General features: G+C 39.3%; 1 protein-coding gene across 4 annotated transcripts in view; it reads right to left on the bottom strand.

Annotated features, from left to right (window-relative positions):
* Nucleotides 1-978: 978 nt before the first annotated feature.
* The window catches only part of atp2b2 (ATPase plasma membrane Ca2+ transporting 2), a 60,506-nt gene continuing 47,791 nt past the window's right edge, over nucleotides 979-13,693 (bottom strand). Inside the window, exons 14-24 of one of the 4 annotated variants that reach the window (XM_026307869.1) lie at nucleotides 10,580-10,759; nucleotides 10,317-10,404; nucleotides 9,986-10,092; nucleotides 9,072-9,263; nucleotides 8,058-8,271; nucleotides 7,739-7,950; nucleotides 7,505-7,612; nucleotides 7,184-7,366; nucleotides 5,376-5,468; nucleotides 4,902-4,951; nucleotides 2,560-2,675 (exon numbers count right to left, since the gene is read on the bottom strand). In XM_026307869.1, the coding sequence (XP_026163654.1) occupies nucleotides 4,910-4,951; nucleotides 5,376-5,468; nucleotides 7,184-7,366; nucleotides 7,505-7,612; nucleotides 7,739-7,950; nucleotides 8,058-8,271; nucleotides 9,072-9,263; nucleotides 9,986-10,092; nucleotides 10,317-10,404; nucleotides 10,580-10,759 (1,419 nt within the window). In that variant the 3' untranslated portion in view covers nucleotides 2,560-2,675; nucleotides 4,902-4,909. Of the gene's footprint in view, nucleotides 2,676-4,901; nucleotides 4,952-5,278; nucleotides 5,469-7,183; nucleotides 7,367-7,504; nucleotides 7,613-7,738; nucleotides 7,951-8,057; nucleotides 8,272-9,071; nucleotides 9,264-9,985; nucleotides 10,093-10,316; nucleotides 10,405-10,579; nucleotides 10,760-13,693 lie in introns of all 4 variants that reach the window. The other 3 variants (XM_026307868.1, XM_026307871.1, XM_026307870.1) reach the window with 3 other exon arrangements.

Below are 13,693 nucleotides of genomic sequence, written 5' to 3'. Positions count from 1 at the left end.
AGAAAAGATAGAAATGCTCAGATAAATGATTGTATATATTGTAGGACTGTATAGGATTGATTTTTAAGTAGAAAACTTGTTAATTTTTTTTTCAAGTTGCATAATGAGCCTATCACGTCATGCTTGCCAATGACTTCGGTTAGTAATAGAAATAACAATAGTAGAGGCTAGTTAAGTGGCCTTGTCCTTCGGAGTGCAATAAGACTGGGTAAATGTGCCTTCTTGTATGTAACTTCTCTCTGGTAATGTCTGATTGGTCAAAGCACAATAAATAGTTTACAACTAGTGAGTACAGTTGAGATGCTAGAGTATCGTATATTCTGTGACGGCAGGAAGACAAGCTTGGTTAAAACACACAAAAGCACATCTAGAATTACACCACAGAAGTTTTCATTCATAACCAGATAGTGCAGAAAAGGATCGTCATTTTTTTTTATATATAGAAAAAGAGTCAAAGCAACATTCCGTTTTTGTTGTAATTTGCTTTTTTTTTTGTTTTGTTTTGTTTTTTGTTTAGTTTTTCTTTTTTTTGAGATTAAAAATGCCAACAGCTTAATGGGGCTGCGTGTGTCTCTCTGCTAGAGGAAAGAAACCCTTTTGAACTGAAGAGTAAATCAAAATTAAATAAAAAATAAAAAGCACAATATCTTCAAAGTTTTTGACAAAAACAAACAGAAAAGTTAGTCTGATTTCCATGCTGCACAGATAAGCCAAATATAACTGCAAATTTCTAATATGACTTGACTGCAACCGTTTGATGGTCACACATATATTTAAAACATCAAGTCCTCTGAACAGACAGGTTTATCTAGAGGAAAGTTCAGTGTAGAGATCCTGATATCAGCCTTTGACTTGAGCCCTGACCCCAGGCCAGCGGTGAAGCACATAAAATAAAACACAATAAAAAATAAAAAGAGAGAGAGAAGTAGTAGTAGTAGTAGTAGTAGAAGTGGAAAAAAATGAAATATTCCCCCTCTGTCAAAAAAAGGAGGCCTCTGTCTAGAAAAGCCAAAGGCAAGCCACTCCAACTTGATCCCAACAATCATACAGAGTAATACTAAGATTCCACATTTACTACGTATCCCGTTATATTTTGGTTTCTTTTTGCTCATTAATCCTCTAAAAATATCTACAATATTTGACAAGATAGCAGGCAAATACCAGCACATGGTTTTTCAGTAATAACAAACCCACACAGGTCTGGTCCTTCTGAGCTTCAGCTCCACCTCTCTCCTTGTAGAAACCAGGACGTTTATCTCTACGAGGTTGTAAACAAATTACATTCTCTTTAAGACATAAATAAGTCAAAGTATTTTGAGCCATTGAAGCAGGAACAAGGCAACATGCCAACAAACAAAGATAAACTCTCTCTAAATATATTTATAAGTATTTATATTTATAGAATATATCCCATAAATGCTATTATCATCATCATTATTTTGCGTTCCTCTTTTCCGACAGGTGCAAAACTACTGTGCAAGTTGAGCCCTACCACCTCGTTACACATTTCTGTTTATGGATGAAATTCATTTTTACAGTCGGGTATATGTTCATGCCACACAGAAGAGGGAACTTTGCAGGCCAGGAACTCAGAGAATCTGTCTTTGAAATAGTAGTCTGTTGTGAGGTCTAGCCCATCAGAACGAAAGAACTCCAATAAAATTAAAACCCTTTTAAATAAAACTTGGGTAATGTACATTCATGCAGGAGCAACAATAATAATAACAATAATAATCAGAATAATAATGTTTTTCAATTTAATTTAAACTATTATCAGTATTGACAATGTTAATGTTGAGGAAAGGGAGTGTAAGGTGAGTTTTAAAGTCTGTCCTGTTCTGTGGATTTTACTCCTCATCAATGTCTCCCTCCTCATCGTCCTCCCGGTGCCACTGAAGACACAGTTCATACATATGTGCAGTCAGTGGCACGCTTAGACAATGCATGATAACATGCCTATAGTCATACACACCACCACTACCGCCACCTTACACATACAACCACAAAAGCAGGATGGCTGTGTAGGTTTTGTGGCTTTGTTGCGCTTTTTTGATTGTATGTTAGTTTGTTTTTCTATTCACCTTGTCGTACCACTTTAGATTTTCTCCATTTAGAGATGAGTGGAGAGCTTTAAGAGCTCAAAGTGGGGGTGGGGGTCGGGGGAAAGATGGATATTTTGACACAGGACCTGTCCTGTGAATGTGATAAACTGGGGGTTTGAGGGAGTGGAAGATGAGAATTGAGCTGGATTGAAAATGACAAGGTGCATGGTTGCAGTTAAAGGTCTGGAGGAACTGGAACCCCCCCCCCCCCAGACTGCAAGGGACCGATGTTAGAGGTTAGCACTGAGGTTAGGATCAAGGTTAGAGGCTGGTCTCCAAGCTGTGCAGAGGGCTAGCGGGGCTGGAGGAGGCAGCTGATTTACTGGTGTCGATGGTGAGATTGATGCCACTGTCAATGGCGTTGTTGTTCTTGTTAGGGGACGAGGGCTGGCTGGAGTACTTCCTCCTCCTACGTGCAGAATCATCGTCCGTGTCATCGATAAGGGGGATGTTGGGCGTGGAGTCTTCTATTCTAAACTCAGGGTGTGTCATAAAGTTGTGGATGGATGTTCTGGAGTCTGGTTTTTCCAGGCCTTCATAGAGGGAGCTACGGAATGCATTCACAACCCGGATCTGTTGTAAAAAGGGAGGAAAGAGAAGAAAACTGATGAGAAATGGCACCAGAAATGAAACAAAGGGGTTGGAGGGACCCTCTGGATAAAAGAGAGGAGGAGAGAAGAGAGAAGGGAAGGAGGGAACCTCTCATTTGAGGATAAAGAGGTAGAGGAATGGCAGAAGGTAAAAGAGCAGCAAGAGAGAAGGCAACTGCAGTCTGTATTCTGCTTTCACAAGATGACTACAGTTCACAAGTCACTCAATTTTGACGTGCACTAAGGAAAACTGTGAGGAACACAATCATAAAAAACACAATAAAATCATACATTTCAAGAAAAATAAAGACCCAAGCAACACAAATGCTCGTTGTAAGTATACGCTTTAGTCCAATGTGCTGTATACCTAGAAACAAGCCACGTTAATAAATGGAATGCTCACAGAAAAAATTAAAGGAGAATATCACATGCAAGTTGGAAGAAATCTGGTGGACGAGGTCAGTAAGGAGGAAGGAGGTTAGATCTGAGAGATCCAATCAGGTGGTTTAAAACTTTCTGGAGGTACCAGAGCACTGTCTGGGACAGTATCCACACAGACTCTAAATGAGACACACAAACACACAAAGATAGCACAGAGTGGGTAAAGCGTGGTCCCAAACCGGGCGATGGAGAGAGCCAAGTCTGCACAATGAGGTTGGTTCAACACAAGCATTGCGGTGTAAAACTCAAAGAAAACAACAGGTACAAGAAAAAAAAAAATGAAAAAGTGGCATTTAGACAACGAGCAAATGCAGCCGCTTAACATATTATGTTTACACAGGTAAACAAGTGGTAAACACAAATTACATGCAACAACACAAGACAGTGACAAAATGACAAAAAACTGGCACACAGGCTGCTGACACGAAACACATGAAAGTGAAAAGTATCACTATGAGAAGTCTGACAGTCAAAGCATGTTCTTAACTCCATGCACATCTAAGTAAACACTCAAGTATAAGCCCAAAATGACTGTGTGTGTGTGTGCGTGTGTGTGCGTGTGTGTGAGGGTGTGTGTGTGTGTGTGTTTGTGTATCTGTTTTTTCAGTAGCAGATTATAGCAGGGTTTAATTTTAATCAAACTGTCATCAAACTTATAATCAAACTGTCTGTATGTGCAGTATCATCTACTATACAGGTTTACAGTTGAGAATGTTGGTGAATCATAAATTTAAAAAAAATATATTTTATGTTTTATCAGGAAACAGATCTGCAGTATATATAAAATATATAAAGTGGGTATCACATCATCATGTTGACATCACAGAATGATGATATGTGGAAAATGTCTCAAAGATATTACATGGGAGTACTGTATAAACTGTGTATATTGTCATAGTGTGTTAGAGTGGGGTATATAAAACATAAACACATAAAAAAAAATATAAGAGGGGCCTGCCTGGATGAGTGCATGTGACAGGATGTCCGACAAGTAACACTGATGGCGTGTCAGAAAAGGGTGGGAGGTTGAATTTACGTTGCTGGAACTGCAGAGGATCTATGTCTGTAACTATGGCAACATGACAGTCAACTGCACTGACAGTATGAAGCGACAAGACGGGATGAAGTTATCGGTACAGCACCTGCTTTGTGGTGTTAATCCTGCTCCCTCCATTCCTTTCCACACAACCAAATTTATTTTCATTAGGTACATAGAGATTAAATCGAGACAGGAAAAGCCTGAAAGTGTGTGTGTGTGTGTGTGTGTGAGGGTGTGTGTGTGTGTGTGTGTGTGTGTGTGAAAGATAGACTGGGGAAAGAAGATGAAGGTGAACAAAAGCATTATAGAGAGACAGTGCCCACTTGTGGGTAGATTTTAGTTGCACCCTTTGCGGTTCCCATTTAAACTGACACTTGAACACTTGGTTCAAGATTTACCAGATGACGTGGAGTTTTTATAAAGATGTCAGTGCCACACATACCGTAGCTTCCTTTATGTTTTCTAGTCAATGCAGATGATGTGGGAGCAGAAAATACATAAAATATCCTGTACATGTTTCTTTAGGTCAATTCAGTGTGATCTGACTCATCTGCAGCAAACTCACAGATGAAATAAGTCAATAATGGAACTTATACTTGAATGTTTACCCAGTCTCTTGATGAGCTGATTGGAATTAGTTCACATTAATGTCTGTCAAGACATAAAAATGGGAGAATTGTGGGATGGGATGATGGATGGGGGATGAGCAGAGGGAGACAAACTCACAACCTGAAATGTCACGCCGTGGGTATCACCCTTAGTCCTGCGCTCCTAGCACTCTGGGGAAACAAACACACATTCACCAATGAGAGGACAGTACAACAAGCATGGGAGGAGATATCAAGATGAATTTGAAATCCAGTATGAACAGCAAAAAGACAGAAGAAAGAGAGGAAATGAAAAAAAGCACAAAGCAAGAAAGAAAAACAAAGAAAGAAGACAAATCTTCAGAGATGCCAACCCCCTAAATGGAAACTGTCCATATAACTTGTTTTAGGAATAATAAGCCAAAGAATGTATAGAGAAAACAAACATTTTGTCCAAGATGGGATGGCATCCCTGAAGGATAGAGAGCAGAAAAGCAGACTGACAGAGTTCTGACTCACGGCCAGTAGTGGGAGGAGCAGTAGCAGCAGTAGTGCTTGTAGGAGAGGAAAGGGCATTGGACAAGGACACGTGACTAGGACTAGAAACATTGGTTACATCCTGGGTCTGGCTGGTGGTGGATGATTGGCGTCTCAGAGCTCCTGCCCCCTGAAAGGAGGTGCCACTCTTGAAGGTGTTGACTACTTCAATCTGTGGAAGGAGAGTAGGACAGGAGAGGACAAATGGCTGCTCAGAGTGACACAAACCAAATGGCAACACAGGTTGACTGGCAGGGTGACTTTGGTGATAAAGGGAGGACAAAGTGTCTCAAACATGACATGATGGGAGAAGAGCAAGGGTCAGGATGTAGTGTCCCCTCAGTGAAATGACAAATTTCTCTTAAAGCTTTGGTTCACCCAAATTACAAAAACATCCACGCTATTATCTGTAGTAGTGTCTAGTTTTTAGATTAATTTTTTCAAATATCTGCTCTCACCCTAATATGATTGAGGCACATGAAAACTGATTGGAGGTATCCACAGTACTGAAAATTTTACATTTTATTTTAAAATATGAACAGCAACATTTCTATCATCAAACATGTCTTGCTTATTTTGAATGATCAAAAAGCCCAATCATTAGAACCACTTTCTACTAAGTCCCCAGGGGGACTGCTTGCATTGCATTTGGTGGATTACACAGCGTAACAGAGACACTGTTTATGGAAAGAGATGTAGCTGTTGAATTATTTTAGTGTTATTTCTCAATAAGCAGAATTCTATTAACCTCAATTTGTCCTGAGTGTCCAGAGGTAGGAAACCCAGATACATACTGTATATCTTAAAACCTAAATGAGTATAACCAAAAATACTGTATCTAGCCATAAACTACTAGAGGTGAAATCAGCTTTTTGGTAATTTGGGTGATCTGATCCTTTTAACATCTGACATCTGGCTAGTTGATGTATGATTTTAGAATTTACAGATGCAGCCATGGGTTCTATTGTTTATGAAGTCAATATTGTCATTAAAACAAGTCTGAAGATATTGCAATTCAGTGACACTGCCCCCAAAAAAATGAATCAATGAAACAACTTGATTACTGCAAGTTCTAATCATCTAGCTAGCTAAAAATATTATAAAAATGTTTTCACACTGTAGCTTTAAAAGTAACACTGAGTGCAGCTAATGTATACTAGGATCTTCACAGTGTTAACAGACTTTGCTGTAAAAGTTGAAATTAAACACCTTTATTTTAACAAACAAAATATGTATTTCAACTCTCAACCCTGTTTGGCTGCCTCTGTAGGTCCCTCCATCATATAGTGGGATAGCTTCACCCTGGACCAGAAGTGACATATCAGTGAGATGAATATTAAACACTAAAATCCAACACATAGCAAAAACTATCTTGAATATCACAGTGAGAACGGTCTGCAGAGTCCATCATCACAGTGAGAACAGATAAGTGACCAGTTGTATTTAGCTCCGAAGTTGGATCATCATTCTCCTATGGGTCCACAGATGTATTTACCTCCACGGGGTCCACTGAGAGAAATCCATATCCTCATGCACCTAAATAAGTCATCTCAAAATCAAACAACCTTATGGTTGGTATGGTAAAAGACTAAGATAAGTCTATTATTTCTTCTTGGTGGTAACCTTCTAAGGTAATGGGTAAGGTGGTGTGACTTCTGGCTAGAAACTGATTATATGACACAAGCAGTAAAACAAAAAGGCATGTCAGAAAACATTACAGGCAAATATTTAATAACTTGGTTTATTTATCTTTAACTGGACAAATAAAATCATGAATGTTATTATAAAGTAATGATATGAGGGTCTTTTATAGAATCATCCTGTTTAAATAATTTTTTAAAAATTGCAGCATGGGGACTGAACATGTTTTCTTTTTTGTGTTCTCACCTGAGTCTGAATGCGGTTTAGTCCTCTAAACCAAAGAATCTGTCCTCTCCTCAACTCCCTCTCTGCATGGTCGATCTCCTCATTTTCTTCATTTACGTCCTCTTCTGGTAACTCATCTTTCTGGGTTAACTGGCCTGCCCTCCGCAGGAAGCGCAACCTGCTATTGGGGATGGTGGCTATCACCTAACCACAGAGAAGAAGGCGCATTTGGTCAAAAGAAAAAGTGACAAACTAATGTTAAACTAGAAGGGAAGAGAGTAATGAGGCAGAAAGTAAAGAAAACAATAAAAACACAAAGAAATAAAGGAGTTTGGATGTTACCTGTCCCCAGACAAGCTCTCCCAGCCCGAGGAAAACACACCACATCCACTTCTCCAGGTCCAGAGGTTGACAGCTGAATGGTTTCCCTCCGAACTGCACAATCACAATCTACACATAGCAAAGCACAAGTCAAACTCAAACACCATGAAATATATAGACAGAAAAAGTATAAATTCATAAATAATTACCTTTCAATTGCTTTGATATACAATCACAGACTTTGCATCAGCTTACCTGAACAGCAAAGGTGCCAAAAACAATAGAGCAGAAGATGGGGTTCCTGAATATACCGTCGAAGACGTTCCTCTCTCCGTGGATTTTTCGAGCATTTATCTCATTAAAGAGCTGCATCATGACAAAGGTGTTGAAGATGATGGTGTAGTGCTCAGATGGGGGGGAGTGGAGAGGTGCGTTACGGCCGCTATCAATGTCAAAGATCTGTTCACCTACAGGGGAAAAAAAATCAGCAATTAGTGTGTTTATTTTTGTCCTTAACTTTTAACCCATATGGTGTCCCCACTGGTATGATGGGGAGCAAAACTACAGTGCGTACCAACAAAGAGAAGTGTGAAGATGATGATGAGCTGATAGGCTCCATGTCCCAAGATGTTCTTTGTCATAGTGCTGGAGATGAGAGGCTTGTTGCGACCATATGGCTTTCTCTTCAGCAGAGACTCTGTAGGAGGCTCTGTCGCCAGAGCCAGGGAAGCAAACGTATCCATTATCAGGTTCACCCACAACATCTGCACTGCCTTCAGTGGAGAGTCCTGGGGAAATGCAGTGGAAATTGCAATTAAGAACCAGTGACTTCAACACAATCTGGGGTAGAAAGTAACTAATAAAACAGCCCTAAAACAGCTATGCTAATACAACCCAATGTAGTATCAGGTGGTGAAGTTCTTGCAGAGGTCAGCTTTTGATTTATATGAGCCACTGGAAAAACTTCAAAAATATGCAGGGAAGTGAAGCCTGATCCTTTGGTCATGTGGATAATTGTGATGCATGAAAATATGTCCCTAAATATATCACACTGCTTCTGTTAGCAAAAGGACCTCTGTGGCTCTGTCAGCAAAAACATGTGCAACACAACACACAAAGACTGCTTGTACTGCAGACCAGAAAGAGAGTCTAGCCCTGGGAAATTTCACAGATGAATATGTTGATGGTTTATAAATAAAAAAAAAAAAAAATTCTAATAATTACATTGTTTTAAGACACTGTTCTTTCCCTGGTTACACAATTGCTCAGAAGGCTTATGAGTAGAGGATCTCTTTACTTGCACCTGTGTAGATTTTTAGCAAAATCAATTTAATTTTACTTTTTTACTTTCTGATACAATACTATTACTATTACTTGCTGATTGAAATAAAACATCACATTATCTTAGGAAATATCAAACATTAGCTAAAGCATCCATATGTATTTGTGATTATGCGCTTCCATGACTTGCCATAGTGTTTACATATTCACCTACAGGAATGTGATGTTGCATAATTGTTAATGTAAAGTTGTTCATCTCCCCCATCCCAACATGTAGATACAATCATATGTCCACACACTCGCACACCTGTGTGATGCAAGCGCCGGTGAATGCCACTATGACGGCCACAACATTGACAGTCAGCTGGAACTGAAGAAATTTGGAGATGCTGTCATAGACGTTTCGGCCCCACATCACTGCTTTGACAATGCTGCTGAAGTTATCGTCGGTCAGAATGATATCCGACGCCTCCTTGGCCACATCAGTACCAGCAATACCCTGGAAGAACACAGACAAGGTGCAGTCAGAAGGAAAACATGGTTCCCTAACAGTGCTACGCAGTTAGGATGATTCCTTAATGCTTATCACCTATGTCACTATAGTGTATTACTCCACAATGGAATAAACAAAAAGTCAAAAATCTGTCATAATCAGTTCTGCTATCACTTCTACCGCATCTAGCTGCTGTTACATTTATTGAAACAATAACCAATTAGCTTCAACCACACAGGACACAGAGTCATTTGTAACATCACATGCAATGATTTCTATGCATTCAAAGTGTGCTTAAGTCAAAATAGCTAAAAGTTCAAGTGCTTCTGCCACTTTAGGCAGTAGCAGCTGTACAAATGTAAACTTGATCAAACCTCTTGAAACAAAGAAAAGAAACCTTGCCCAACCATCAACAATTCCAGGACCCATATGTCCCACAGAGAAAATATTGTAGCAATGTCTACATTTATAAGCTGATAGTCTTAAATTACATTTAAATCTTCATAAAGTTGCAAGTAATCGACTGCAGGGAAACTATTATGAGCTCAGAAATCCACTAGGGGGAGCTCCTAATCTACACAGCCAGAGGCAGAGTGCTTGTGAAGAAACCCATAAATATTTCTGTGGTGAAGAAGACATCTGCAGATGTTGACTGAGCTCAGGCTCATAAGAAAGCAATCGAGAAAGAAAAATACACAGCAGAAATAAACAAAAGAGGAGCTGTTTACCATGGCGAAGCCGACATCAGCTTTCTTCAGAGCAGGTCCATCATTGGTCCCATCTCCTGTCACAGCCACCACCTGCCTCTGGTCTGCCATTGTGCTGTCAATAATTCCTGTCAAAAACACAGACACACATACAACAATGCATATACACTGAATACAGAATTTGAAATGAGAAAAGGCAACACAATAAATGTGATGTTTGTATGTGCTGTATGTATGACAGACTTGATCATAATTATATCAGTTTTGTATCGCTTTTGCAAACATTTAATGGTTAAAAAAAGAAAGTGTGTTTGGCACTAAATCAGAATATGAAATAGTGCTCCCAGTTCACCTTTGACAAGTGTGTGTTTATCGGTTGGGGAGGATCTGGCTAGAACTCGGAGTTTAGGCCAAACCTTGTCAATACGCTCCTGCTCCACCTGGACAAGCACACGTGTCCACCCACACACAAGCACACCAATAAACAAATGGAAAAAGAAGGACAAGTGGTTGCAGTTTAGGTTTTTTTTCTCTTTCTCATTTCTTTTCTCCTGTCTCCTCCTTCTGTGTCTGTCACGCTCTGCCTCAGTCTAACTCTGACAGCAGTTACTGTACCTCTCCTTTCTCGTTACGGATCCTCCTGTTGAACTCCTTGCCGTCAATGCAGAGAAAGTCCTCTCCAGGGTGGATGATACCACACTTGATGGCTATGGCCCGGGCTGTGTTTATATTGTCTCCTGTCACCATGCGCACAGTGATACCTGCACGCTGGCACTTCTGGATGGCATCAGGCACCTAAAAAGTGAACAACATACATTTTTGGACACTTGCGGACAGAACAAACAAGCTATGATTACACCGACATACAGTACTAGCATTTCTGAATTGCATATAGCAAATTTTAAGCACTTAAACACTTTAAACACACCCTGTTTATTTCCCTTTGGGGATTAGTGAAATTTATTATATCATATCTTATCTCCACACCAAGCAGATACAGTATAGAGTTTTATTTGTGGTTTTGTGGTCTTCACTAACTCTTAAGGTTAATGTGCGGCTCTTTAGCTGCAAAATGCTCCATTTTTTTCACCAGACACCAGAACTGGACAATAACGATAGTTGTCTTCGTCACCTTGAGCAAGCGCTTCCATGTAAATGTAGTTATGTGATCCGCTTATCACAGGCACATACTATCCGGTCTTGACACACACATATACTGTACACATATAGAAAAAATGTAGGTTCATTATACTTTATATCTGCGCTCTCTTCCCTTCAGACAGCAGTGTAGTAGATTAACAGGGAGATATAACTGCGTCGAGGCCGATCTGTGGTAGAACCAGCTAGCGAAAGCAGAGCATTAATTCAGATCACACCTTCTACCCGACAAAGGTCAGTGTGGGCAAGCACTGCTCTCCAAACCCACACAAAAACAAACAAGCACATACAGTAACAGCAACTCTCATCGATGTGCACATACTGTATATGGCTGGAATGTGCACACTTTCCACTTCACATGCACAAACACTTGTTACATATACACAAAGAAGCATGTTTATGCTTACAGTACAAAGTACAGGATAGGATGGGAGACCAGATAAATCATCTGTACAGTATGTGTATGCATCATAACAATGCATACACATACTGTGCTGCACATGAAACTGTCCATTCATGTACATGCAAAAGATTTAGCCATAAGTAAAGCCATAAGAAAAAGCTTGAGATTAAACAAATGGAAGCAGATATGACTTCATCCTTTTTGTAAATACATACTTTATAGTGTTAAAGCAAAACTGTGAACCTCCTCAACAGCAGCCATAGGTGAAAATTTGCAATACAAGACTAAATAATAAAACCTACTATCTAAAACATTAAAATAGCTTTTTATTTGATCTCTTACACAAAAATAAAATGTCTTTAATTTCCAACTGACAAAAAGGTCAAGAAGGTTCAAATGACAATAATATTATTCACAAATGTGCACTAAGAAGTTTATTAGCATCACTATCCATACATATGCTGAGTTAGTTCTGTATTACAGTAAACTGACAGATGGAATAAAAAAAATGCACAAACCAAATTAATTCATCAGTAATGTATGAACAGCAGGATCTGACAAGGTAAAGAAGCTCATACTGTAAATACTGTGGCAAGTTATTAAGCTCTGCTGTCTCTGCTCCGACCTAACCATTGTTATCAAGATATCAAGTTCCCGTCTGCCTATATGTCATGCCTGCTGTCTGTTTTACTCTCCACTTCCTTTAAATTTCCACTGTTGCAGCTGACTGGTCACCCGAAAGAGGAGGTGGAGAGAAGAGGAGAGGAGAAGAGTGGATGCTTATTAAAAATACAATCTGACCCGCCAGAGTAAAAGGTTAGGAGGCTAGTAGTTGAGACTGAAAAACAAGCCTCTCATATGGGTCTGGTTACGTTCTCGTTTTTCTCTGTTTCTCTCCTTACCTGCCTTCCTTCCCCTACAATTCGTCATCTCTCTGGCATGAATCTGATTTTGAACCTGTCTATCTTTTAAACTCGCTGGGTGTCTTGATCTTTTCCTTTTTTCTCTTTCGTTCCCTCCTCTCTTCTGTCCTGTTTCTCTGGGGGCAAGCCTGCAGAGCAGTCAGTTATTAAAAGAACATCACATTCTGGAGGAAGAAATTAGAGACTAATAAACAAACCAAAAACATGTTTATCACTCTGTGTGACCTTTTTAGCAGAGGGGAAAGTCACCACAGTTCCAGTATTAGCCAGTCTTACCAAAAGGCCTGGAGAGATGTTACTGGAATGCAATAATGCACTACTTGTTCACATCGGTTACTGAAAAATATCAGATATTAAGAGACTTCTTTGGTGAAAGAAAGGGGAACTAGCAATTTAAGGGAACATACTGATATCTAAAGTCTCAAATATTACAGAATAGCTGTCATAGTATCCGCAGAAACTGCCTTTATTGCATGTGTATTATGTAATATTTGTCATTTTTTTCCAGCACATTTCTTGCTATTTGGAAGTTACCTTTCAGTTTTGTTAGAATAACTCTGCAGTTTGCTTTAAAAAGTGTTAACTTTAAATAACATTTTGATATGACACTGGATTCTCTTTACCGCTTCTGGTTCTTTAAAAGATTGTTTGCTTATTCATTTTGAGTATGATAGTTTCCCTTTTGGCTTTTTCTCTCCAGATTTTTTTTTTTCCAGGTCGGTTGAGATGCTTACATAACTCGGATTGAGATGAAAAATGTGAGAGAGACGAAGAAAGATCGAGTTCGAGAAAGGTAAACTTGAAACCTTGCAATATAGGAAGTGATGGAAAGGAGAAAATGTGATAGGGAGAGGTTGACCTTGTTAGTGTGAGGAGGGGGCTGGAAAAAATGATGAAAGAAGGCAGTTAAATAATGTAGTAGTAAGTTAGTTTCCTGCTTACTAGCACCTGCATCAACTCAGGTCAGTTTTCCTATTGTATACAGACGCTTTTTTTATCCCTACTACAACCCTGCTTTCCTTTAACCAAAAGCTTTCCAGCACGAATAAATAATTTGCTGATAAATAACCTAGTGCATCATTCACTTCATTGTTTTGCCTTCAGCAATAAATATGAAATGAGACAAGGGAAGATGCAACCAAAAGTTACTAAAAATGCTGCAATCAATAAATTGTTTCAAGATTTCAGCAGATACATACGCCTGTTAAAAATACTAGCAATGCATGAAAACTGAGCAGTCAGATA

Source organism: Mastacembelus armatus, chromosome 5 (assembly GCF_900324485.2).
Source record: "Mastacembelus armatus chromosome 5, fMasArm1.2, whole genome shotgun sequence".
Taxonomy (NCBI): Eukaryota; Metazoa; Chordata; class Actinopteri; order Synbranchiformes; family Mastacembelidae; genus Mastacembelus; species Mastacembelus armatus.
This window is presented reverse-complemented; position numbering and strand designations above follow the sequence as displayed.